General features: G+C 36.2%; 1 protein-coding gene across 5 annotated transcripts in view; it reads right to left on the reverse strand.

Annotated features, from left to right (window-relative positions):
* The window catches only part of NBEA (neurobeachin), a 460133-nt gene that overhangs the window by 40991 nt on the left and 395193 nt on the right, over nt 1–23949 (reverse strand). For all 5 annotated transcript variants that reach the window (XM_088522208.1, XM_088522209.1, XM_088522210.1 and 2 more), the window contains 2 exons: nt 14097–14249; nt 4385–4552 (listed from right to left, as the gene is read on the reverse strand). In XM_088522208.1, the coding sequence (XP_088378334.1) occupies nt 4385–4552; nt 14097–14249 (321 nt within the window). The remainder of the gene's footprint in view (nt 1–4384; nt 4553–14096; nt 14250–23949) is intronic.

Here is a 23949-nt window from a genome sequence, read left to right on the forward strand (position 1 = left end):
CTACGGGCCTGCGCGGCCTGGCGGGTCTGCGCCCACCACGGAGCCCAAGAGCGACAAAAAATGTTAGCTCGAAGCACTGCCTTGTCAATTTTAGCTCTTTTGTTGGTTTTCTAAAAAAATGGGTGTAAAAATGGGTCCCCTGTTCAGCCACAACACTTTGTATCATGCAAAAACAAGTTCTTAAGGGTGAAAAAAAAAAAACATTTATGACTTCATGTGCTCAGATTTTGAAGTATCTGGATGCGTGGTAATGGCAAAAAGAGATCCCATCATACTTCCAAGGATTTTAAGTTGGATAATCAGAAATTGGGAAAAAAAAGGCCCCTAAGATCTCCAGTCACTTTGGCGGAATTAAGCCAAAAGTGTTGCTATTAATGGGTGTATGTAGTCATATTTCCTAAAGAAATGAACCATAATTTAGCAGCATCATAACTGACTACGTTTCAGATCTTGGCCTTTACCCATTAGCATTCTTAGCCTCAGCTCTCTGGAGTCAGCTGAATCTGTGCCGTGGAAATGATTTGGATTATGATGTAAACTAACAGTAAAGACAATTCCAAATAACATCTAATGTCCAACAGAACTACTGTTTACATATTAAAAAGAGATACAGCCTTTGTACCAGGGATGTTCTGTCATGTTTCTCCACAGGAGAAGACTGTCATGGTAAAGTTCATTATCAATTACTGCTTTACAAGTACAAGATGAGTTAAGCTGTCATAATTTTCTCAAGCAGAGATCCTGTGCTGTCAAAGAATGTCAATTTTTAATCTGACAAAAGGAAGAAAATTATCTGTTATTCTGACCTCTAATTTCTTGACATTTTAATGCTGTAATTGCTGTGGTTAGTGCTGCTACCATGATTTCACCTGTCAAGTAAGAATGAGTCAATATCCTTAAGCTGTTCTTCGAGTTTTAGTTTTCACCTGACTGCTTTGTGTTCAAAAAAAGACAAATTTACAAATGAGAAAATACAATGAAAAATAAAATAATAAATTATATAGGGGTCACAAAATGTTTATTCTTCACCACGCATTTTTTCTCCTCCCTATTATAATATGAAAATAATTTTGAAATGTACAAAATAAGAAGCCACTAGAACTGACAGAAGTGAAGAGCTTCCAAATTTCTGATCAGAAATGGTATAAGTATAATTGTGTATATTCTATACAGCAAATCAAGACTTCCATTCTGATCTCACTACTGAGATTACATATTTTACATATTTACATATTTTAGGTGATTACATATTTTTGTGGCATCAGAAAATCACAGAATTGTTTGAAATATCAAAATCAGTATGGCTAAATAAAATCAGTATATATTACTATAACTTTCTAAGACAGCTTTTAACTTCCCAAAACCCTTTTACAAGGACAGAGACATCTAATTTTATACACTCTGGTAACAAAAAATATGACACTACCGTAGCATCCTAGTTTTACCCTTTGTGAAACTGCACAACGGAAAATGAAGGAATAACTTCTAAGAAGGCCAGAGAAATTCTCCTATACTGAACAAGTCTAAAGGAAAAGACACAGGATATTTTTCCAGATGGATGATAGCTTTTAATGGGCTCCCTGTGTAGCTTGTGCAGGTGAGAAAGAATTAATGTCAGGGACGAGCTATCCCATCATTGAGTGTATTTTGGTTTCAGACACATAGCTACTGAAGTTACCCTCAACAGCACTCTCAGCAGAAAGCTAACGACAAAACATTCCTCCATGTTCAGGTGAGGTGGTCAAGGAATGAGTGGAAGGGAAAAGGCCATGGAATATTGTGAAGGGGCCACTGGAAGGTGTATTTTTAAATGATGTGTTTCAGTAAGGCCTTAGAAACTTGGAGCCTTTTTTTTGTTTGACAGGTTTTACTGGGACTCAGCTCAGTATGAAATTAATTATGGCCATAGTTTGATGAGGCTACCAATTTACTTGAGTTCATCGGTCTGACAGGGGTTGCTGCTGATAAAGTTGCATTGATTTTCTTATAATAATTTTATTGAGAAAATTGAATATATGTTTCAGCCTATTTAGAAAATAACTACCAGTATTTTGGAGTACTCTGTATATCTGGAGTATTTTGATTTTGAGATAAAAGATTTTCTGGATAGTAGCAAGCCTCAATTCATTTTATGTTGCAGTGTTTCCACATTAAAACTCCAAGCATTAACACATACAAAACATACTGAGAAATGTATTCATTATTTTGAAAGCTGCTAAGTGAGCCTATATTGGCATTCTGCATTTTTAAGTGGTCTTCATAGTCTTTTGTTTTTTTTTCCCTGTTATTTTCTAGAATATTTAGTACAAACATGGAAAAAAAAGTTATCCAAACAAAACAGATTAAATATGACAGACTATAACAGAAACATGACACCCTTCTAGATCTAGATGTCAAAAGCTTCACTGCTGACCAGAAAATGTCTGCTAGTTTCATAAACAGAGCTTAGAGAAATGAAATAAGCTCTACATCTGCCTCAGTATGCACAACCATGTTGTAAGCCATGATTAAAAATGATTATAAAGTATTTTTTTAAAAAAAACCCTTTTTATACCAAACCGCAGATCACCAATATCTGAACTTTCTTGGAGGAAAAAGTATGTTATAAAAACATAAAATTTTATAAGTCTCTCCATAGCAAAAATTAAGAGGATCCATTTTTTACTAGACATTATGTCTTCTCATCACTAAAAAGGAATTTTATTTACTAATCTAAAACTCGTGGAAATGATGATAAAATTGTGCCTTTAGAATTTCATACAGCACAAGTAAAAGCAAAAGAAGAGGTTAATATGCTCTTGACTGACAGGGTATGGACAAGATATACAAGTGAGTGAACAAAAACATCTCCATAAATTTCTTGAAATTTCTGATGACAAGTTATGCATGTAAGTAGAGCCACAAGAGAGCTGAAGAGTCTCATCATGTCATAAGATGTTAAATAAGGTTCACAGATAGACCTCAATCCTACAGGATGCCCTGTGGGAGCAAACCCTTAAAGTCAGGATCTAGGAGTCTGCCCATGCAAATAAGGACCTTAAGTCATGCAAATCCCTTGTGTTCATGGTTCTTGACACCTGTTTCATACTTTAAAAAACATCCTTCCTTTGTGTACGCTGTTTTGTATCTTATTGACTCTTCTCAGAGTCTTTAAATCCAGAAAACCATTACTTTCACATTAACATTAAGCTTTTCATCATTGCAATCAATACAATTCATCTCGCTCTCAAAAACAAGCACATACTAACTGTTTCCAAAATCTAAGCTTTATAGTGCCGGTTGTGAAGATCCAGCCACAGCAATCTACTGTTCTGATTTTTTTTCGTTCTTCTGCCTTTGATGAGGCATAAAATGTAGAAAGATGCACACAAGGCACTACTGAAAAAACATGACAAAACCAATATCTAGCTGAACACAAAGCTTCCTAGAATCTATTTCTTTCTAAGATCTGTAGATTCACCTCTCCAAGGTTTAAAAACAAACAAACAAAAAAACAATAACCCATTGCCTGGCAATGTATAAATTATTACTGTTTTGCATGCAGCAGATGGTAGCTATCTGGGGGAATGGAAGATTGTGTGTACAGCTTCATCACAGCAGTACTCATCTAGCAGCTGTTGCTTCTTCACACTTTTCACCTAATTTCAATTGTTTTATCCAGTGAATGGATGATATTACAGAAATAATTATTCAAATTAATAGTCGTACTAAACACAAATGTGGTGAGCGGAATAAGATATCTATCAGGATAGCTAGCAGAATTTTTCTTGACATATACTCATAAAATGTAAAATGTACTTGTATATATACGCACATATATAAATATTATACACACATATATACACAAACATACATATTTGTATGCACATAATTCCAACAAGTAGCTAACATTTTCCAGTTTAGTGACACTGTGATTATACTTTACATAATTAACACCAAAGTAATTGAATCATTTCCGTTCTCCATCTATTCCATTTCCATTCCAATTCAGATACGTCTCCTACATTTTCTGACTGGAAAGGTTAAATTTTTTTCCCATGACTATGACACAAGTATTTGTTTAAAATTTTCAGCTCTACTAAGTGAATTCATTAAAAGTAAATTATACAAAGTAGCAGAATATATATTGCAGAATATACATTACACTGTAATTTCCCATATCATAGCTGGCCATTAAATATATTAGTAATTTCAAGCAAACAAAATATTGTGGGACATTTGTTTTATTGCTAGCTTATTAATACTTCTGAAGTCATATAGGGCCTAAGCTTTGAATCAAATCACACACTACAATTTTCCCAGCAATGAAAGAAGGAAAAAGCACCAATATTTGTGAGATGAATTTTAATTCAGTTTTTAGAATGAAATGGCAGTAAACACCTACCTCCCTGAGGACAGGATCAGTGATACTGTCCAGGTTCACAGAGCCTTCATACGTTAGGTAGTGGAAAACATTGAGCGCACGCACTGCTTCTGGTCCTCGTTGCTTGTAGCCAAATATAAGGTCAATCCACTGATGAAGTTGACATGACACAAATTCACTTTCCAGGGCCTGCAAGTGAAATTCCAATTAGGCAGTAAATTCCAACTCGCAATTTCATGCTTAAATTATGGCTTATCTTCTCCTCTTGGAGACAATTATATTTCTTGTTTAGGTTTATCCAATGTACTTGAAAACCTTCAAACATTAAAAAGTAAATATAATTATATTGGGTTGAAAACCAAAAACATATTTTTCATCTTTTATTCAGCTTGATATCAAGTGAATTTTCTTCCTCTCAGCTATTGGGTTTCTTCTACTCACAAGAGTTTTAAGCCTTAGTTTTTGAAGTCAACAAGTAAGGGACATAATTCATCAGAAAAAATGATGAAAATGAGAAAAAATAATAATAAAAAGGCAGTCTTCCAACTCATTTTCCAACTATATCTAATTAGTCTTAAATATAAAATGAAAACCTAAGAATTAAAAAGCTCTATTAGCTCTGTGAATTGTGACTTACTGAGTAATTTCTCAAAAAGTATTTTTCACACTCATTTTTGATATTAGGTTGATTTACCAGAAAAAAAGGCAGGCTATCACTAGCTAGAATAAAAATTGATTCAAAAATTTCTATTCCTCTGCTCAGCATATGGAAAGAAATTAATTCTAGACAGAGGAAATCATGATAGCATTACCATTGAGTCTGATCTAAGCAATCTGACTTTATCAGACATTATTGGCTGCATTATTAGACATCACTGTCTAAACTGTATTTTTCAAAGGCTGACAGCATTATATAGCTTCACCTTACTCCTCTACCAGACTATTGTCTTAGATACCCATGGTACTGTGCCTGGAAACATAAATAATTTGCCTGTAAAGACTCTAAGAATGTATTTAAGTGGACTATGTTACATTAACAGATTTGAAATCATGCATCAGTTTTAATAATAATTAAAGCAAATGCATAAATTTCAATGAATATAAGTTGATGCAATTGTTATGCAGCTGCAACATTGCCACAAACAATTCAAGAAACTAAAAGTCACATGAAAACAGCTCAGCAGCTCTACATCTGCAGGAACTTATCTCTGCAGGCTCAGGCTTCAATAAATGTCATTCCTAGTGGGCCCCATGGCCTTGGGGTGCTTCTGGGTAGGGCTGCTGCAAAGCACCCTTGTGCAGAACAGCAAGGCCTGCCAAGGTGCTGTCCTGCACACTCATTTCCATTTCCCTAAAACTACATTAAGGGAAAAATGGGAATTCAAATGAAGATTCTTGCTCCACTATCATGGGTTTTATGTATGTGCTTGCCTGAACTACACCACAGTCTTCTACTGTGTCCTCTACCTAGTGCCCCTCAGGGGGCAATAACTTCCCATTAGTTTGTTAGGACACAGAAAATTAAGCTACTAGTAATCTTGCCTGATTAACAGACCTGTTACTGCAGTACTTTAGATTCCTTGTGGCTATTGAGCTTTGTGGCTGTAGAACACAGGATCCCTTTGTGGCCACACGCAGAAACAGAGTTTCCGAAGCCCAGTAAAACGACTGCCTGCAGCAAAGTGCTGTCCTGATTTAAATCGATTTCACTCTTAGAATATATATAGAATTTGGTGCTGCCATCAAAACTGTTAGTTATGGGTATAAGAGAACAGAAAATTAGGTGGTGTGGGGCCAGCACACTTTGTGAACTTTACTCCAGTCTTTATTGTTGAGCATGTCAAATATATTGTAACTTTTTCCAGGAGAAGAAAGTAAATATGAGAGGTCTTCTGAAGAGGTATACAAAGCAGTGCTCTAAGTACCTCTAGGCACTACTTTTCACAAACACTGTGTTCAGAAAACTGTTCTTTTCTGAACGCAGCTAAGTGCATTGTTATCTGACTGACTTCTTAAAGTGAAGGTATATATTCAGTGTGTATTTAGTAGAAAATTGGGCTCCTATATCAGTGTTTCTGGAAAATAAAATCAACATTAAGACAACTGATTATGTAAACTTGCATGTCAAGTCTACCATTACTCACTGCAGGCAGGAAGAGTTGGCAGCAACCCTGCAAATTACATTATCTAATACTATTCATTCTCAAAGACTTATGTGGTTTATTTGATTTCTTTTCCATGAAATTCCAGCATATTGCCACTACTGAAAGGAAATCATTTCCAGCTAGGACAGGGTTTCATACCTGTTCCGGGAAAGTTTAAGTTTTGGGTTTTTTTTCATGTTATTTACATTGCAAAATGTTTCAAGTCTCAAGCCCCTGGCAGGCTTGCACAGGGTGGCCTTCCCAGATCAGTCATTCCCAGTCCATTTCCCCTCTAAGGCTCCTCTTGGAAGAGGAAACTCTCTACAGCCTGTGAGAAAACTCATCCCTGATCTGCCAACCTAGGGAAAGCTCTTCCTGAGCAAAAGGAATGGGGAGGATCATTCTCAATAGTTGACCTATTCCTCAGCTTTCAAGCACTCAAGTTTAGAAGACAACAAAGTGCTATAGAAAGTATGGCAGAGAACCATGTAATGTCACAGGACATTTAAACAGCATGAATACTATCTTATAGTAAACACAATTTAAAGTACTATTTATTCAAAGCACATCTCCCAGTAAATTACAAAATGGTAGATCCTTAATTGTAGTGTGCTGAGTGCGTGTAACATGAAATAGTCAATCACTGCATGATCTGACATAACATTTTCTATAGGGCTTTTACCTTATTCAGCATGCAGGATGATAGCAGGTAAGGATAAAATAAAGCGTGCCAAAGATATCGTGAATAAAGCATGTCCTAACTTTTAAATGCTTGTTTTTTTTTTTAAAAAAAAAAAAAAACATGTTCTTTTGTATGTAAATGAATTTAAAATACAGTTTAAAGGCTGTTGTCTTTCCAGCATCTGTCTTGGGCCAACTTATAGCTGGCAGCCTAAATGTTCTCTTTCTTCTCTGTGTTCTGCATATTCATAAATGCCTTTTTGCATTCATACCCATTATTTATGTGTTAATAAAGCAATTCATGGAGAAAAATGTTATGTGTTGGTCAAAAAGACTCTCTTCTAGAGTATGCAGAATATTGCAGGAAAAAAGATTGAATTTTTGGATAGAGGCAGATGCTATTTAAAGGCAGCACAGTAAAAGTTGTAAAAATAAATGCTTGGGTCAAATCAGCATATTTCACACATTATCTTCCCTAACATCCTCCCTCCCTGTTAGGAAAGTTGAATGTCTACGTTGTGTTTCCCTGAGGCAGTTCTAACTTGCATGACCAGCTCTTACTCAGCAGCTTGTCATTCAGGCAAGGTCTTATTGACATTGGCAGTTTTGGAGAACTTCTATTTCACATAGATGAACTGTTTTTTAATAACTTCCTAAAAAAAAGAGCTATTTTTTAGCAGCACCATGTCTTGTCTTCCATCTTCAGTCCTAAACTCCAGCAGGTTGATTGTTCTGTGTAAGTCCTTAAAGTACCGCGTAAGGCCTTCCTTAAAGGTCTGTACACGAAAATGCAATAAAAGATTTGCAGAAATTTCCAGGGGTTGAATTTAATTATTTTTGAACTAAGAATTTCAGAATTCCACATCAAGTGGGAAATCCGAAGAACTATTTTCAGCAAGGTTGGCCCTGAGTTATAGGGAGCACTCGCAGAGGCCACCAAAAGGCTGCCAAGCCCTACACAGCTCTTGGTGGGGAACAGGGTCCTGATTTGCACTTTCCAACGAGGACATGGCTGAGTCAGGACAGAACTCCTGACACTGATATGAGATTTGCTACCTGGCCTGCTGGTACCGCTCACTAGTCCTTCTGTTACGCTGCTCAGGCAACTCGATACTTACAGCTTCCTCACCCTAATTTGCTCTAGTGCCCAAATTGCTCCCTCTTTCTTTAAGGACCTCCTTAAAATTTACGAGCTGTTTGCCACCAACTGGACACGGTTTGGTTTCTCAAGGATATGCCAGGCTCAGTCAGGAATAGGCTGAGGGAATTTTCTGTGCAAAAAGATAATTTGTAGGTATAGTAGCCGACAGAAAGAGGCAATAATAGGCTGGTTAAATTAGGCTGGTTATTACCTCGCAGAACAGAGTTTTTGAGAACATTTTGGCCTGGAAAATATGCCCCCCCCAAAAAAAGTTAAAAGCCTCCAAAATAATTTAACCTGAAATTTAAGAAAACAACAACAACAAACTAACTTATATAATTATATATTATTATTTAAGGCTTTTGATAGATTCTTACTGTTAAATAGCAATGGTGTAGAAGCCTTCAATGAGGCTATTCCCAAAATAGCTTGATGTAGATTTGACATGGGTATATACTATATATATCTCTGCAAAGCTATAATATAAGCTAGCTATTAACTACAACATTAACTACTGTATTAGCTCACTTCTTGCCATTAACTTAAATTTGACATGCTTAAAGTATTTTTTTAGAAGCACTCCAAGATCCTTTGGTTTTGCAGATCTGCTTTAGTAAAGCACCAGCTTACGCTGGATCATTTGAGCCTACGCTCCAGGTTTTTCTTGTTTCTCTTCTTACATGTGAACACCTGAGTAGCCATGAATTGTGCAGATTCTCTCAGACTCGTATTTCCATGACTCATTTGACATTTCTTGGACTGATTATGAGAGTAAACTCTTTATCTCTTGCCATAAAATAAAACAGGAAACAGTGAAATCTGAAATTCATTTTCCGTGTTTAAACTAAATAATCTTTTAAAAAGGGAAGCAGGGGCACATTCTACAGATTTGGGTTGTTCGGGGATGCTTGCAGGGAAACAGATCCTTTACATGTGCAACTTATGATGCAAGTAGATTCTTTGGCAGTATTGAAAGCTTTTTTTAAGAATTGCTGTGATTTCCAAATAAATTTGAAACCCTTATGAGCTGTGGATTAATTTAATTGCATTAAGAGCAAAGGCAATTGTTCTTGCAATATAGAAAATAAAATCAAACTACCACAGAGAAAGTAAAATAAAATCATATCTACTGTTACTCTGCTAAAAAAGGGCTATCAAATGCTGCTGAATGGTGAGGAAAAGGAATAAATCTTCTAGAACCTTACAGCATGGAGATTTAATAATATATGTATCTAACGACTACCCAAAAAGCTTTTTGATTATGAAACACTACACATGCTTCTGAGTAGCCATGGAACAGTACAGAAAATACAACTGGTGGTAGAAGTGGGTAAATAAATCCCTTCATAGCAAGAAAAAAATTCAATCTTAATAAGGGAGTTATGTAACAGTGACAAAATATGTATTACAAAAACAGTATACCATTTAGACTCTCAAAAATATAATTTATAGTGAAAACACTTTACTCAACATTGTAATTAGTAATTTAATATGTGCCTAAGCCATAATCAAAATATCATTATAATTAGCTTTGAAATACACAGTATTGCATCTTTTGTTTCCAAACTACAGAACGCTTATTATGAAAGCTCTGCTCCAGTGTTCACAGTGGTGCTCCCTGCCTTGATTTAGCATGCTTGACTTACTGACTGAATATGTTCTATTTCTGGCTCTCAGGGCTGCTCTAAGTCTGTGGGGATTGAGAGGCTGAGTAGGACTACAGATGCACATCTGTGAAAGGTTTTATGTGTGCTGGGGTTTTTTTCTCTCTCTCTCTCTTTTTTTTTTTTTTTTTCTGGTAAACTGGGAGATTATGATTGATGAGCCCAGCATTAGGGTAATGTTATCAGGGACACTTTCTGCCTCCGTCCTTTCTGACATCACCAGGGTCAGACCGTAATCACGTTAGCATTGAACATAGGGCTTTATTAATGTTTCATGAGTAAGTGCGGCGTAATCAGTCTAGCTTTGTATGGATAAATAAAACTGCTACAACAACCCCCAATTCCAGGCTCTAAGTAAGTCTAATTTTCATGAGTTTAATGGAATCTCTTTTGATGGAAAAGCATTTTCATTTCTATTTCTGCATTTCTTTGGGAATGTAAAATACACAAGCAAACAATCAAACGAAGCAGCCTCGAGAAAATATTTCTCAGTTTTAGTGTGTTAACTACTTTGTTAAATTATTATGTCAATTTGGGTCACTATGTCTATATGGTGTTTTCTATGGCTATTCTCTATGTGCTGAAATTCTTGCTGTTATTTAAAGAATATGTTCACATTTATAATTGTGTAAGCAGGCTCAACATAAGGAATTGTATTTATTCCTAGGTAAAATTACACATCATGTGTGACTGTAGCAAGCAAAAAATACATATGAAGACATGAGAATATAATCAGCTAGGAAAACAAGAGCCCCCTCTGTGGTACCACTAATGCTTTTCAGTGAAAGGGAATGACCACCACTGATTTCATTAGGCAATGGATCAGGTTCACACTTGGTGTAGTCTTGCCTTTTCTGTGGCTTCTCTGCAAATGTGTTCTCTGCTTGCTTTGCTGAACTGTGTGGAAATTCCCAGTGCACTCACACGTTCTCTTTTACACCTCAGCACTGCACCCAGGCATTTTTTTTTTTTTTGCCTTGGGATAGACTCTTGTGCAACACCCGAAGCTTGGCCTAGGGATGACCTAACTAACACATCTGCTGACCAGTTCAAAACGTGGACTCAGACATGAGGTAAGGAATGTTAAATCTTCCAATTTGTTCCCTAGAGTACATTTTCTCCTACTTTGTCAAGTCTATTTTTAGTGCCCAAAACCAGAATGTAGAAGCAGTTTGTTCCATTTGCTAATAAATCCCTATGTGAGGAAGCTTTTCTGATAAATTACTGCACATTTTACCTTTCAAAATATAATTCCATTACCTCCTACTACACATGCTATCTACATTTCATAAAGGGATTATCCTACTTTAGCTACTTGCTACCTCTATATAATAAGTTTTATAAAAATCTATTCACATATTATGCTCCTTATACATTGCAAAGTCCTTCACATTGTTTTTACTGTCTGAACTCCATCCAATTTTTAACACTTCTTCTGTCATCTAGTTGCCCAGAAATGAATCCAATAATCCAGGTGCAGTCTCAAAAGGACCATAGAAAGGTACAACTGTTTACATCCTCTGTGAGGAAATAATTCTCCACAGATGGCCTCAAAATACACTTTTCTTTTTGGTGCCACGTAGAATTACGAGTACTATCCAATGTAATTGCTGCTCATTATTACCCTTCTTTTGCTTCTACTCTCTTTTGGTACTATTTTTGTTTCCAGATATCTGCTTTCTATTGAATATCTTCAATTCTTTCCTCCCAAGGTGACTTTTAGTGAATTTATTTTCTGCACCTAATTCAAATAAATAGATGTCCCTTTCTCCCAGTACTAACAATTCCCAGCTTTATATCATGTATAAACTTCATCAAGCTGCTCACTTGAAGATAGCATGGGTTTCCGGAGAGCCAAACTTTAACTACTGATCATGCTCTTGCTAAAACTGGATGCTGGGATGAATAAAGGCCAGGCAGAAAATGCCTTCAGGCAAAACTATATCATAACAGCACGATGCACACATCTGTGGGGACACAGGTGGAAGAAAGAAGAGGAAGGGTACGATATGTCAGTGAGATCATTTTTGGTTTTAGGAATTTGAGGAGTGCTCAAGAAGTTGAAGCCAGTAGTTGTAATCTTAACATGAGCTTGTCTGCCCCGTGGCAGTCTGAGCATACTTACACACATATGGAATCAGTCATTAGTGATTCCAAGCTCTGACAGCTTAATAGTTAAAAAGCATTTCCAGTTTTTAAATACCATCCTTTATTGAAAGTATAGTTTTGAAGGGGCAGAAATGCTGCACTCCTCTAAATTCATGCAAGCAGCTGTTCCTCAGCAGCTGTAAATATCCAAAACACCAAACTCTACCACAGAGAACTTCCTCTGCTATTTTCTCAAAAGCAGAAATTGCACCACAGAAATCAATGTCACATCATGCTTATATTGGGGTCATCTCTTGACACAAGGTGTCTATTTTCTTTGTATTAATTCTTCCACCTCTGCACTTATTAAATGAATGATGGGGAAACACAACTTAGGACACAAGAAGAAGCTTATATATAAAATTTCTTCACAAAATTTCCCAAAGGGTGTCAGTAGTATGTCCCACTCCTTATTTTCCTCAATAGCGGCAGTTTGTTTACCCTTTTTTTCACTAAGGTATCACACTAAATGTATCTCCTTCTGTTCTCACCCATGTCAAAACCAAACCTCTGGCCAGCTGCAGTGTGATTCCTCCTGGGCCCCGAACAGGTTCAGCCACAGCCACAGCCTGAAAGGGGCTCTGGGCAGTGACATGGGTCCTCCAGAGACACTTACCCGGGACTGTATTTGTCACCCTGAATAATGCTAGCAGAGGTTTGCAGCCCTTTTAGTATGTCTCCTTTTCTGCTAATAACATTGCACCCAAATTTAGTGCCATAAGCTGTGACAATTACTTGGGATTTTTAAGGAATGTTGCAATACAGATGTACAGATCTACAGAATGTAGATGAGAGAAATCAGCCAAGAAGAAGAAGGAAAATATTGCTGAGCTTCTTCCTGCCAGGGAAAGACTACTCCCTGGAAAACATTTCTCATGTTTTGTTTCGTGCATTTCATATGCCTCAAGTGATGAGGTTGCCATTGCTTCCTTAGGAGACTGCTGTGCATATGTCAAATCATTTACTGTCCTCAATAGAGGACACCTCTAAATCATGCACTTCTAAGAATAAGATTTTTTTTTATAATATGCTGCCATTCTTTTGAACCTCAAATGGCCATTTTTTCCATCAACTCCTGACCAATTTTCTTTAAGTATACACTTCTTGAAATTAAATTGCCAAACTGATCATAAGAAAAACAACACTGGTAGATTTACAATGCTACACAAAAGCACTGTGGGGAATAATGCACAAGCTGAACAGTTCTGCAACTGTATGGAAACAAATAGCTTGAAAGAATGTATAAGCAACACAGGTAATACACATTTTAAGGAAGATCTATTTCTAAGATACAACCAGAAATTGAGCTAATGTGGGCCTAAGCATAAGAATATGCCTTGTTTCTCCTAACTAGAAATATGCCCATGTGTGAATTTTATTATTACCATATTATCTGTAAAATTAAAGAAAAATATACAGTATATATAAATGCTTTTCATGTTAAATTCTGTTGACTCCATGGTGAAGCAAAATTTGTTCAGTTGTTGGTTTAACTGTATTTCTGCACTTCCAGGTGCGGACCTAGGGTTGACCTAGTGTTGCTCATTTCTTTCCATATACAAGCATTTACAACAACTTTTTTTTTCTTGTAGAAGACAGTCAGAAGGAACAGCCTCTGTTGTTCTAGGTGACCCTGCGTGTGCAGGGGGGTTGGACTAGATGATCTCTAGAGGTCCCTTCCAACCCTAAGCATTCTATGATTCTATGATTCTATGATACCCATCTGATGTCTTCTCATGAGGGAATAAGTAACTGAATTTCAAGTTACATTATTTGGGTACATTAAAGGAAAATCCATTCTAAAATAAAGAGCACTGTCAAGCAAGACAGAAAGAAAATTCTCTCTCCCTTCTTTTTTTTTTAAACCTAGTTCTAAAGAGACTAAAAACACAGCAATAGGTTAGTTCATTAAAGCAGAGACCTCATTACTCAGGCTAAACTGAAATGCTGCTTACCATCCTGTTGATACGGACAAAGTCTTCAGGCTTCTTCGCCCAAGGAGGAAGCTCAACATCATTCACAACAGCTTCATCTTCTCTGACTCCTAGATTATACCCATTACTGTTGACAAACATCTCTGGTAGGTAGTAAAACTCTGGAATTAACTCCTAGGAGGGAGAAAACACAACATGTAATTTTCCCTTTACACAGAGATGCTAAACGATGCTGCTAGAATCAGTCTCTGCTGTAGTAGCCTTTAAAACCTTTCTGCCTCTCTTGTGTTTCTGTGAAATTTATTAATCTATTTCATGTACTTTATCTCAAAAACACATATCATAATGAAATATTAGACAATACTTGGTTTTCCTATGCTCATTTTAATAAAAGATTTTCATAAAAGATTGGGGAAACCAATACATATCAATAAAAGAGATCAGCATAATTCATGCCAGAAACTGCATGCTGATCCTTCAATAGTATTAATATGTTGTTTATTTTAATCCCTATTTAGCTACACTTATTCAAAAGGAAAAGAATGCCAATATATCACTGTTTTGGTGTTATTTCTCTATATGCTTTAATTGCATAAGAAAAGGTGGCAATTCAGATACATACATAAGGAAATACAATGCAAGATGGATGAGCTTTTCTGCTTTAAGAAAATTCCATCTCTATTTCTACTATCCAAAAAAAAAATAGAAAAAAAAAGTCAGCATAGAAAATGCCCTGAAAACATAAATGCATGGTATTTAAACTGTGAGCATTCATTTACTGAGTAGCACAGATGATCTCCAGTGTAATATCGCATTTTAGACATCTTTTTTTCCAATTTCTAGGACAGTTAAATACAAATGCAAAAGTTTGACATAATAAATGTAATAAATATCTCCATTTGCTGCTGTCAATAGACAGCAATTTAAGTACTGAACTGCAATAACAAAAAAAGCTTTAAAACCCACCATCTCTTTTCTAATATGTAGATATGGATTAAATTCACTAAATTAAGTTGTTAAAAGCATTATGGTATTCAGTTGTGTAACATAATCAAAACTGATGACACAGCACCTGAAATCTGAATCTCTTTGTGGTGCTTTCAGAGACTGCAGACATGTAGAGCGTAAAAAAAAGTCACTACAGACTCTAACTTATCTAATTAAATCTGATCTGCAATCCCATAGAGAATACAGCAGCTAAAGCATAGATGGTTCTTTCAAGTTTAATCACTAAACACAAGTATATGAATATTTATGTTGAAATTTTAAGTATTTTTAGAGAGGCAATTTGCTTGGGTTCTTTACATCACTTGTAATATACTACAGACAGCATGAATCAATATTAAACTAAGATTCAACCCCAAACAACATCCAACTAGTAGAAAATTCTAACCAAGTGAATCTGAGCTTGAATTAATTGCTCATTATAAAACGAGTAATTTCAAAAATACCAAAATATTTAAAAACATTACATGCAGTAAACAGTAAAACAGCAGCTAACGCAAAGCAAAATAAAACACAATTCAGAACACCAGAATGTCAATTAAAGCAGATTATTTTACTGGCAATTTTAAGTTTGGTTATATACCCTTAATTTGTTCGGAGCATTTCAAAAAACAAACTGCTGCACTGTCCTCTATATTACTCAGGTTCTTAAGGAAGCCCTTTGGTCTATGAACGATCCACCCAGTTGGAGAAAACCAGACAAAAACTTTTCTAGAGCTCAGCAAATTACTATTAATTGTGGACTAAGGACCAACCACAAAGCAACATGTGCAAATTACACCTACAAATTAGTGACTGACAAACTGAAAGCATTGTCTCAAAGAAACACAAACAAAGAAACATGTGGAAATGTTGCTTCATTCAAAATACAAAAGCATCACATTAAAATGAAACAGAATTTTTTAAGGAAATAAATTTCCTTAACTTTTTTTTCCGTTAAACTTTTAAACAAAGTTTACTGTTATTTTGAACAAGACCCTTGAAACACACATCGCTGCTTTTTAAATATTGCAAGTTTTAACGTAACATGGTGGTGAACTAACCTATAATGTCAAATAGCAAGGGAGATTTTACTCTATCAAAGATATATAGACTCTTTTTCAAATTTTCTACTCTGAGGCTCTAATTGTAAACTTTTACATATAAAGTGTCTGAAAGAATTATGTTACTCAGAGGCACATCTAGCGTTTGCCTAAGTTCTGCTAACCTTTTGACTTCAGTCGTATCTTGAAACACTGAATATTTTTAATGGCATTTCCATCTAGTAATTTTATCTTTGTTGTTACTTGCTTTCAGTATAATTTAATGTTCCCTTGTCTGGGATAGCACAAAACATAAATAGAAATAAACAGAAAGCTTGCGAATCACTTTCTTAGTAAGATTTATTATATTGTATATTGTATATGTATAGTTTGATCTGTCTTATTTCTGCGCTGTGGAAGCTAAGCAGGGTCAGGATTCTAAATCTTCTTCAAATGACACTCTGGCACTCTCTAGAATCCAAATTATTTCACTTATACATTCGCTTTATTCTTTTTTAATTAAGTCAGATTAACCAAATTAAACATAGTATTGAACAAAAATGATTAAAACCATTAGTCTCGGTATTCCCTTTAGTGCTACTTTTGGTTCAGCCTACAATTTTGTTTGCTTATTTGAGTGCTACATAGCATGAACTGAACTTTTTCTTGAGATTTGTACTGTGACTCTTTCCAGATACTTTGATATTTCCCGCATTCCGTGTTAACCATTCAATTCGCTTTGGTATTGTTTAACTTCTCTTGAAAATTTGTAGCCTCCGCTGCCGGCTATTCTAAACAACAGCACCACTTACAAATAACTCAGACAAATCCTTCCCCTCTCATTTCTTGAAAATGAATGAATATACACTAAAAATTAGGCCTGTCACAAAATCCCGTGATGATGAATTTGCTAGCATTGCTAGAATCTTCAAAATGTGTCTTGAGATGCTCAGGAGCACGTAAGAGGTGATCTAGTCCACTCCTTAATTCAGAAGAGGTTCAGCTACAGCTACCTGCCGGACACTTGTTGTCTCAGCTGTCCCAGCATGTGACTGACAGCAGCTCCACACTCCTTCCATCAACTGACCTTGCATTTTTCATGTGAAGAAATTATATCTAATGCCTGGCCTGTCTCTCTCTTTACATTATCTCAGCCCATTTTTCACTGTCCTATCCATCAAACTAAAGTAGATATAGAGAAAATATTACTCTTTTTGCCTTTACAGAGATTATTACGTATTTGTAATGTCAGCTTTACACCTTTTCAAGTTCTAAAAGTCCAAATGAATGACAATAATTTTACCTTCTAATTGCTACACTGCTTAAGTTTTAGTTAGAGATGTGCAAGGCTTTTCTTTTCATCCCCCCCAAACTTCCTGACAAACTTTTGGTTAATTATAATGATTAGAATAATCAGTATTATTATCTGGTTTTGTTATTATTATCCGTTTTTCGCTTGACAGACAGAATCTTTTTATAAAGCCTATTTCACAGTTACTGTAGTGTAGTTACCCTGTACTATAGTGAAAGGTACAGGGTTGTGCTCTATGCAAAGGGAATTGTTTGAAATTATCAGGATTTTGAAAAAAAAAAAATTTCTGAAAACTTTCTTTTTCCTGCTACAAATGTTCATGAAAGAAAAATCTTAAAATACTACCCTCCTAAACTACAGGTGTTTAGTCTGCTGGTATAAATCAAGATGTAAAGGAAAACATCATAAATAACAACACAAAATAAACTTTCCTAAAAGTTTCATCAGTTTCCAGGCATAAAATGAGGAAATTCAAAGAAATAAAACAAAATAGACTAATGTGGAAAAAAGATCTCTGGTATTTTAAAATACTCACTAGCCAAGCAAACAATTCACACATGTGTGGTTATTATTACTGTATTCCATTCAGCCGGGATATAATTTTGCATCAATTAATGCGCCTCAGATAATTTTATTGGCTTCTTTGCTGTAGCCAAAACATATCAAAGGATCCAAATAAATCTTTCTGACTAACTAACCTGTCATGGGTAATTTCTTATCACAATAAATATCGAGAGTTCAAAGAGTTAATAAAAATAGGGATTCTAGTGATCTAAATCCATTTGCAGTAATTTCTGTCTAGTTGTCCTTGACATTTCACAAGCTGGTAACCTCCTCTGCTCCCCTTTCATTCACACTTCTAATAAGACAGGTTAGCTTTCTATCATTTAATAGTCAGCTACCTCTAAAATTGCCCAAGAAGCCTGGCTCTTCTTGGGTGAAGAATGATGCAGTAAACTCACAGAGGGGTGGGGGAAAAAAAAGAGGTAAAATGAATATTATAACAGACATTTCACGACTGTAAATGTGATCTCTAGTTTATTTTAATAGCTATACTAAAACCCCAAGGTATAGTTAACAGTGTTATATGCCTTGTGTCTTTGTGTGCGAAAACATCCCACAACACATTTTCTAATTTACAAGCTTGTGACAAATCCAAGCTGCTGAGAAATTAAACTTTAAAAATATGTCGTGGGGTGATAGAGGACCACTATTAACACTATCATAATTGTATACCATTTGCCTCAAATCTGACATTTCTGTTTAATATGTTTTGCTAAGAGTATACCATTTTATGGCCGCCCAGTGAAATCAAATCCAACCCAGACGTTTTCACTTTTCTAATATAATTCACTTCAAGGTTTTAAAGCTGCCACTTCTTTTTCTTTCTTTCTTTTTTCCCCCGAAGGTTGATCCCCTGGCATCCATTAATTCCACGAGAGCCTCATACTGGGTCAATGAGTCAGCCACGAGTAGCTCCATTAACCGCGTTTTAATTTACACGATGGCACCTTAATGACATTTTGTCATAGCTACCTTTCCGACTTCCAAACACACTGTTCAAAAAGCAATATAACAAGTTGGAGAGGCATTAGGAAAGATTAGTGCCTGAGCAGTAGGTTCCCTGGAAGTCAACGTTCCCGAAAACCTGGAAGGGGGCAGGGAGGGCAGAAATGTGACTGGCCAAGTCACGGCCATTTCCGGGTGACTTGCCTCCGCAAAGGTCACCCCGCTAACATCATTCCTCTTCCAGCTTGTACTGATTATCTCGAGAGAAGGTCGATGCTGATAAAGGCAGACATGATAAAATAAACCGGGTTATCCCGGTTCTCCCTGGTGTGTTCCTGCTCTAATCTGGCACGCGCTGTGTTTGCTGCGTGTCCCCCGCCACAGGCGAGCGGGGTCTCAGGGAGCAAGAACCAAAACGGCACAAATGCACCCCAAAAGCTGCCAAAGCAAACCTCAAATCACCCGCTGAGCTGCAGTCTGACATACACTGCATTTTTAAAGGATGTTTTACCTCTGTCACAATCCAAGGAGCAGCATTAAGTGCAAATTATGGCTTGTTTTTTACAGACTGATCAAACTGCTGCCACAGCCTTATTTTCATTATCGCAATGTGAAACAGTTTAGTTCCAGAGGAGACTGCACATATGCTGAGGGAGGGAGGGAGGAGGGTAAGAGCAGGAGAGCATGTGTGAAAAAGCATGAATCCACGTGAAAATGGAGACTGACCCACAGAGCTGCAGCCTCTTAAACAGATCCACAGCCCTTTCCACGTCAGCTATTCCTTTTTAAAATTTGAACACAGTATTTTTAAGAGCAGTTTGGAAGTTTTCTTCAAAACATATATTGAGGCTGCAGAAGAATGCTGTTATGTAAAGTGTTTGTATAGCTTAAAAATCACAGTTTAGAAGTTAAAACTGGCTGTTGCATCTCAGAAGTGACTTAAGGATACAGCAGTTCATATACCACTTAAATAATAATCTATCAAAAAAACCTAAAACAGATTTTGCTTTTCTAAAAGAATTAACATGAAAAGTAGGTTTCTTGTTAGACGTGCTAACAAAGAATTAAGAGAATGCATACCTTAATTTAATATAATATTTGAAAGAAAAAAAAGTGGCCATTTTACAAGATACAACTTTGAAAATTCACGACCCATGCTGTCCTAAATTATTTCCTAAACTGTGCTACAGTCATTAAGGAGATCACTGAGATCAGAGATTAAATGTACTTAAGTGAACTTAAAACACGTGACAGGGAATAGGCCGAATGAACAGTTGTTATTCTTAACAACTTGGAAAGTTTGCTGCTTTGATGGATAGTGCGTATTCCACACACCTCATACTCACTAAAAGAAGGACCCATAAAATCTTGGGGTGGGAAAACCAGTACAGAGCATCTACTGCATGGCTTGCCACTCACGTGCCACTGCCAGAGACCCACCTTCATACTTGTACGTGCAGCCAGGAGGAAGCCACACAAATATGCAGCACGTTGACGGAGAACACGCTTGCAGGGGCTGTACTCCCACACAAGAGCTACACATCTTTTCTTTTGCGCAGTATCTACTTTCACTGCACTTCAGTTTCAGGCCCACTGTATAAATATTAGATGCTCACAGACAGCTGAACACGAGTCTCTGCTTGTTTCACATTCACCCAGCTGCAGCTCTTTTATTGCTGCTTTCCTGTGCAAGGCTGAGGTGGTGGTTCTTAGGAGAGAGGGCACAGCAGGGAGGGATTTTGAAGGGCTTTCTTGGTGACTCCCCAAACCTCGCTCCTTTTCCAGTGCCTGAAAACTTCCTTAGAATGCATAGAAATCCCATAAAGCATTCCAAGCAGTAGCAAAACTAATCTCAAAAAAAAGGGGGCCATTTGTAGCATTAATAATAGTTCAGTTTCCCATCCTTTTGCAGAATGAACTCTGAGGCCTCAGGGAAAAGTTGGCCCTGATGTCATGGCATTGAGAAATGCAGTTCATTAAGATCTTAAGCAACAAACAACAGCTACAATTAGTTGCTATACTCATTCCTGATTTATCACTACGAAACACAGACTGTACAAATGGAAAGGGCCAAAAGGGTCAAGAAGTGCATCCTCTTGCCAATTCATGATTATCCTCAATACTCACTTCCAGGCTTTTTCCAGTCTCCTTTCCTAAGAAATATGGAATGCCCTTGTGAGGATATTCAAATTCAGAGTACTCAGTTTCACTTAACTTTTCAAATCCTGTTGCCTAGCTCAGTGTTTTTCAACTCCAATGCTTTTCCTCTGCAGTGCATCTCTGGTCTCCGACAAATATTTCTCCCTTTCACCCCCATTTGTGTATTCGAATTCATGTTACCATGTCTTCCTTTTATATATTCATTACTCCAGACACTTTTTTTTTCCTTCTTCTTTCTTCTTCTTTTTTTTTTTTCCCTCTCAGCCTACCAGTCTTGTGGCTCACTCCCATCTGGATATAGACTTCCATTAGTAAGTTCCTAGCACTAAGGATGTGTTTTTTCCAGCATGAATATATGCTAAAAATTAAGCAAGGCAAAAACAAAAACTTGTCTTCTCCCAGAAAATGAGAGCAATGAAACAAATAAAATAAAATAAAATAAAATAAAATAAAATAAAATAAAATAAAATAAAATAAAATAAAATAAACCTCTAAGGTGGAATTCAGATGCCACGGGATATTTTAGGTGTTTTAATGCTAAACATGGAGCTTTGTTCTCACTGCTGGTCTGCTGTTCTTCAAGTTTATTTGTTAAATTGAACACAAAATAGAAATGCATTTACATACAGTACTTAGGCTACCGAAGTGTACTCCATACTCATTCCAGTAGTGGCTTTCTATCAATACATAATAAATGAATTTCATTAAGCAATATGTTGAATACTGATATTAAATACATCAACAAAATTCCTCTCCTTCCTGTACTTTTAGTTACTTTTTCCTTTTTATGCAGGCAGTTGAAGAACTTTTTTCTATTTGTCTTCCCAGCACTTAAAGACTTAGCTTACTTCCAAATCTGCTCTTATTTACATACTCTTATGTTAAACAGAATCAACTCATAACAAATCAGTTCAACGTTAATTTCTAAAATCACCTTCTCTGTATCTTCATTAATTAACAACATCCTGTTTAAAAACAGTTTAGAGCATTTTTTTGGCTATCTTATCCATCTGTACTATATTAGATTTTCTGTAATGACTTAGCTCCAAATATTACTTCTCTTTCTAATGACTTAACAGAAATATATCTGTATATATTATATATATGTAATATATGTATATACACACACATAAAATTCTGGCCCTGGGACTCTATAACAGACTCCCAAATGTATTCTAGAATAAATTACTTTACAGTCTTTCCCCCAGTGTGACACTGGCCTATTGTTCCTATTTTATACGAGCTCTCTCTCAATCCTTTATTTAAGCTCAATTACATCAAAGTACCCCATAATTTCATCTTTTACCTTCCTTTCCTGAAGGAAGGTAGCTTTTAATACCTACTCTGTTTTAGCAATATTTAGAAATACAAATAACTCTTTGCCATTTTATCCCTCCATGATTTCTGCATCTGTACAATACTATCTCTGGCAGCAGCAACTTAAATTACCCCATTTTGCTCACCAAACACAGGGTGTTTCCATACAAACATTTTAGATCTTTGATTTGTTGATTTGGTTGTTAGTTTAGGAACAATCCTTTCTCTAACTTTACACCCTACTTGCAAGCTATCCCCTCCCTTCATCTTTTGCCATGTCCCCATGGATGTAACTGCCCCCCTCCTGTGTAGCCAGACAGGTTCACAGTCACTTCCAACTGTCTTCCCTTATTCCTTGGTTTAAAGGCTTCATCAGTCATTTCAGCCTCATTCCTGGGAGGCCATTTGCATAGATGAACAGGTAGAGTTCCAGGAAAAATAGACTTCTTTGAAAAGAAAAAATCAAGATGCCTTCAGTTTGAACTTGAAGGAATCATTTTTAATTTAAAATACAACAAACAGTAACTTCAATTCCTTCAAACGAGTTCTGTATTTCTTTCCTTTTTGTTACAAAGATAATAGTGATGATGCTTAAAATATAACTGACTTCCAGGGGGTCGACAAAAATACAAAAGCAAATACACGGAATGTGTTTTAAGAGGGTTAGGTTAACTTCTTTTCTTTAAAAAGCATTTCTCCTGTATGCTAAGAAGGCAACAACATTTACAATTTACTTTTCTAAGGAGAAACTGAATAGTAATAGCATGGTTTGTCACCACACAAGACTGCTGTAGTATTTATGCAAACAGAGGCTCTAGAATAAAATAAATCAGCAAATTTACATCTCCTTCTTTTGTCAAGTTAAGTCAAAAACATAATGGCAATGTGACCTTGACTTTACTATATCCTTTGGCATGGTGGTACTGGAGTAGAAGAGACATATATTCATTCAAAAATAAGGGGGAAAAAAAGAGATTAACGGAATACTACAGCCTTTTCCTAAGGCCTTATTATTAAAAAATGAAAATCAGGACAGGACTGTAGAATTCATAATATTGTAAGATTTTGGTTTCTTTCTAACAAAGTCCAATGCATATGAACAATAACCCTTTGTATTCAACAATAGGTAAGGAATAAGAACAGGAAAATCACCCTGCTCCCCAGCTGTTTCTGTATATCGTGTAGAAGTTGTTTTAATCTAATGTGTATTGTTGCATAATATCCCCAGGCACAGTCAAGTAAAAGCTAAAGCCATACAGAAAAGCCAACATTTTAAATGGGGCTTGTCATTAATGCTTTATTAATTGCCCCAGGCGATGCAAACCCAGAGCTAGGCAAGCTATAACAATATGACACTTTAAGGTCAAATCCAATTCCTGCTGCGTTTTATGGAGTGGGCCAAATATTGAGTTAACAGCAGGAAAGAACAATTTATTGGGCTTCTCTCCGTCTCCTGATTATCTGTTCTAAATTAGATCACTTAGGTTGTTTTTCTGTAAAAACAAAACACCTTTTATCCACTCGAAATCTTTGATTGCTTCTATTAGGG

The sequence above is a fragment of the Tinamus guttatus genome, unplaced genomic scaffold (assembly GCF_059628265.1).
Source record: "Tinamus guttatus ecotype Peru unplaced genomic scaffold, ASM5962826v1 Tinamus_guttatus_pri_ptg000150l, whole genome shotgun sequence".
In the NCBI taxonomy this organism is placed as follows: domain Eukaryota; kingdom Metazoa; phylum Chordata; class Aves; order Tinamiformes; family Tinamidae; genus Tinamus; species Tinamus guttatus.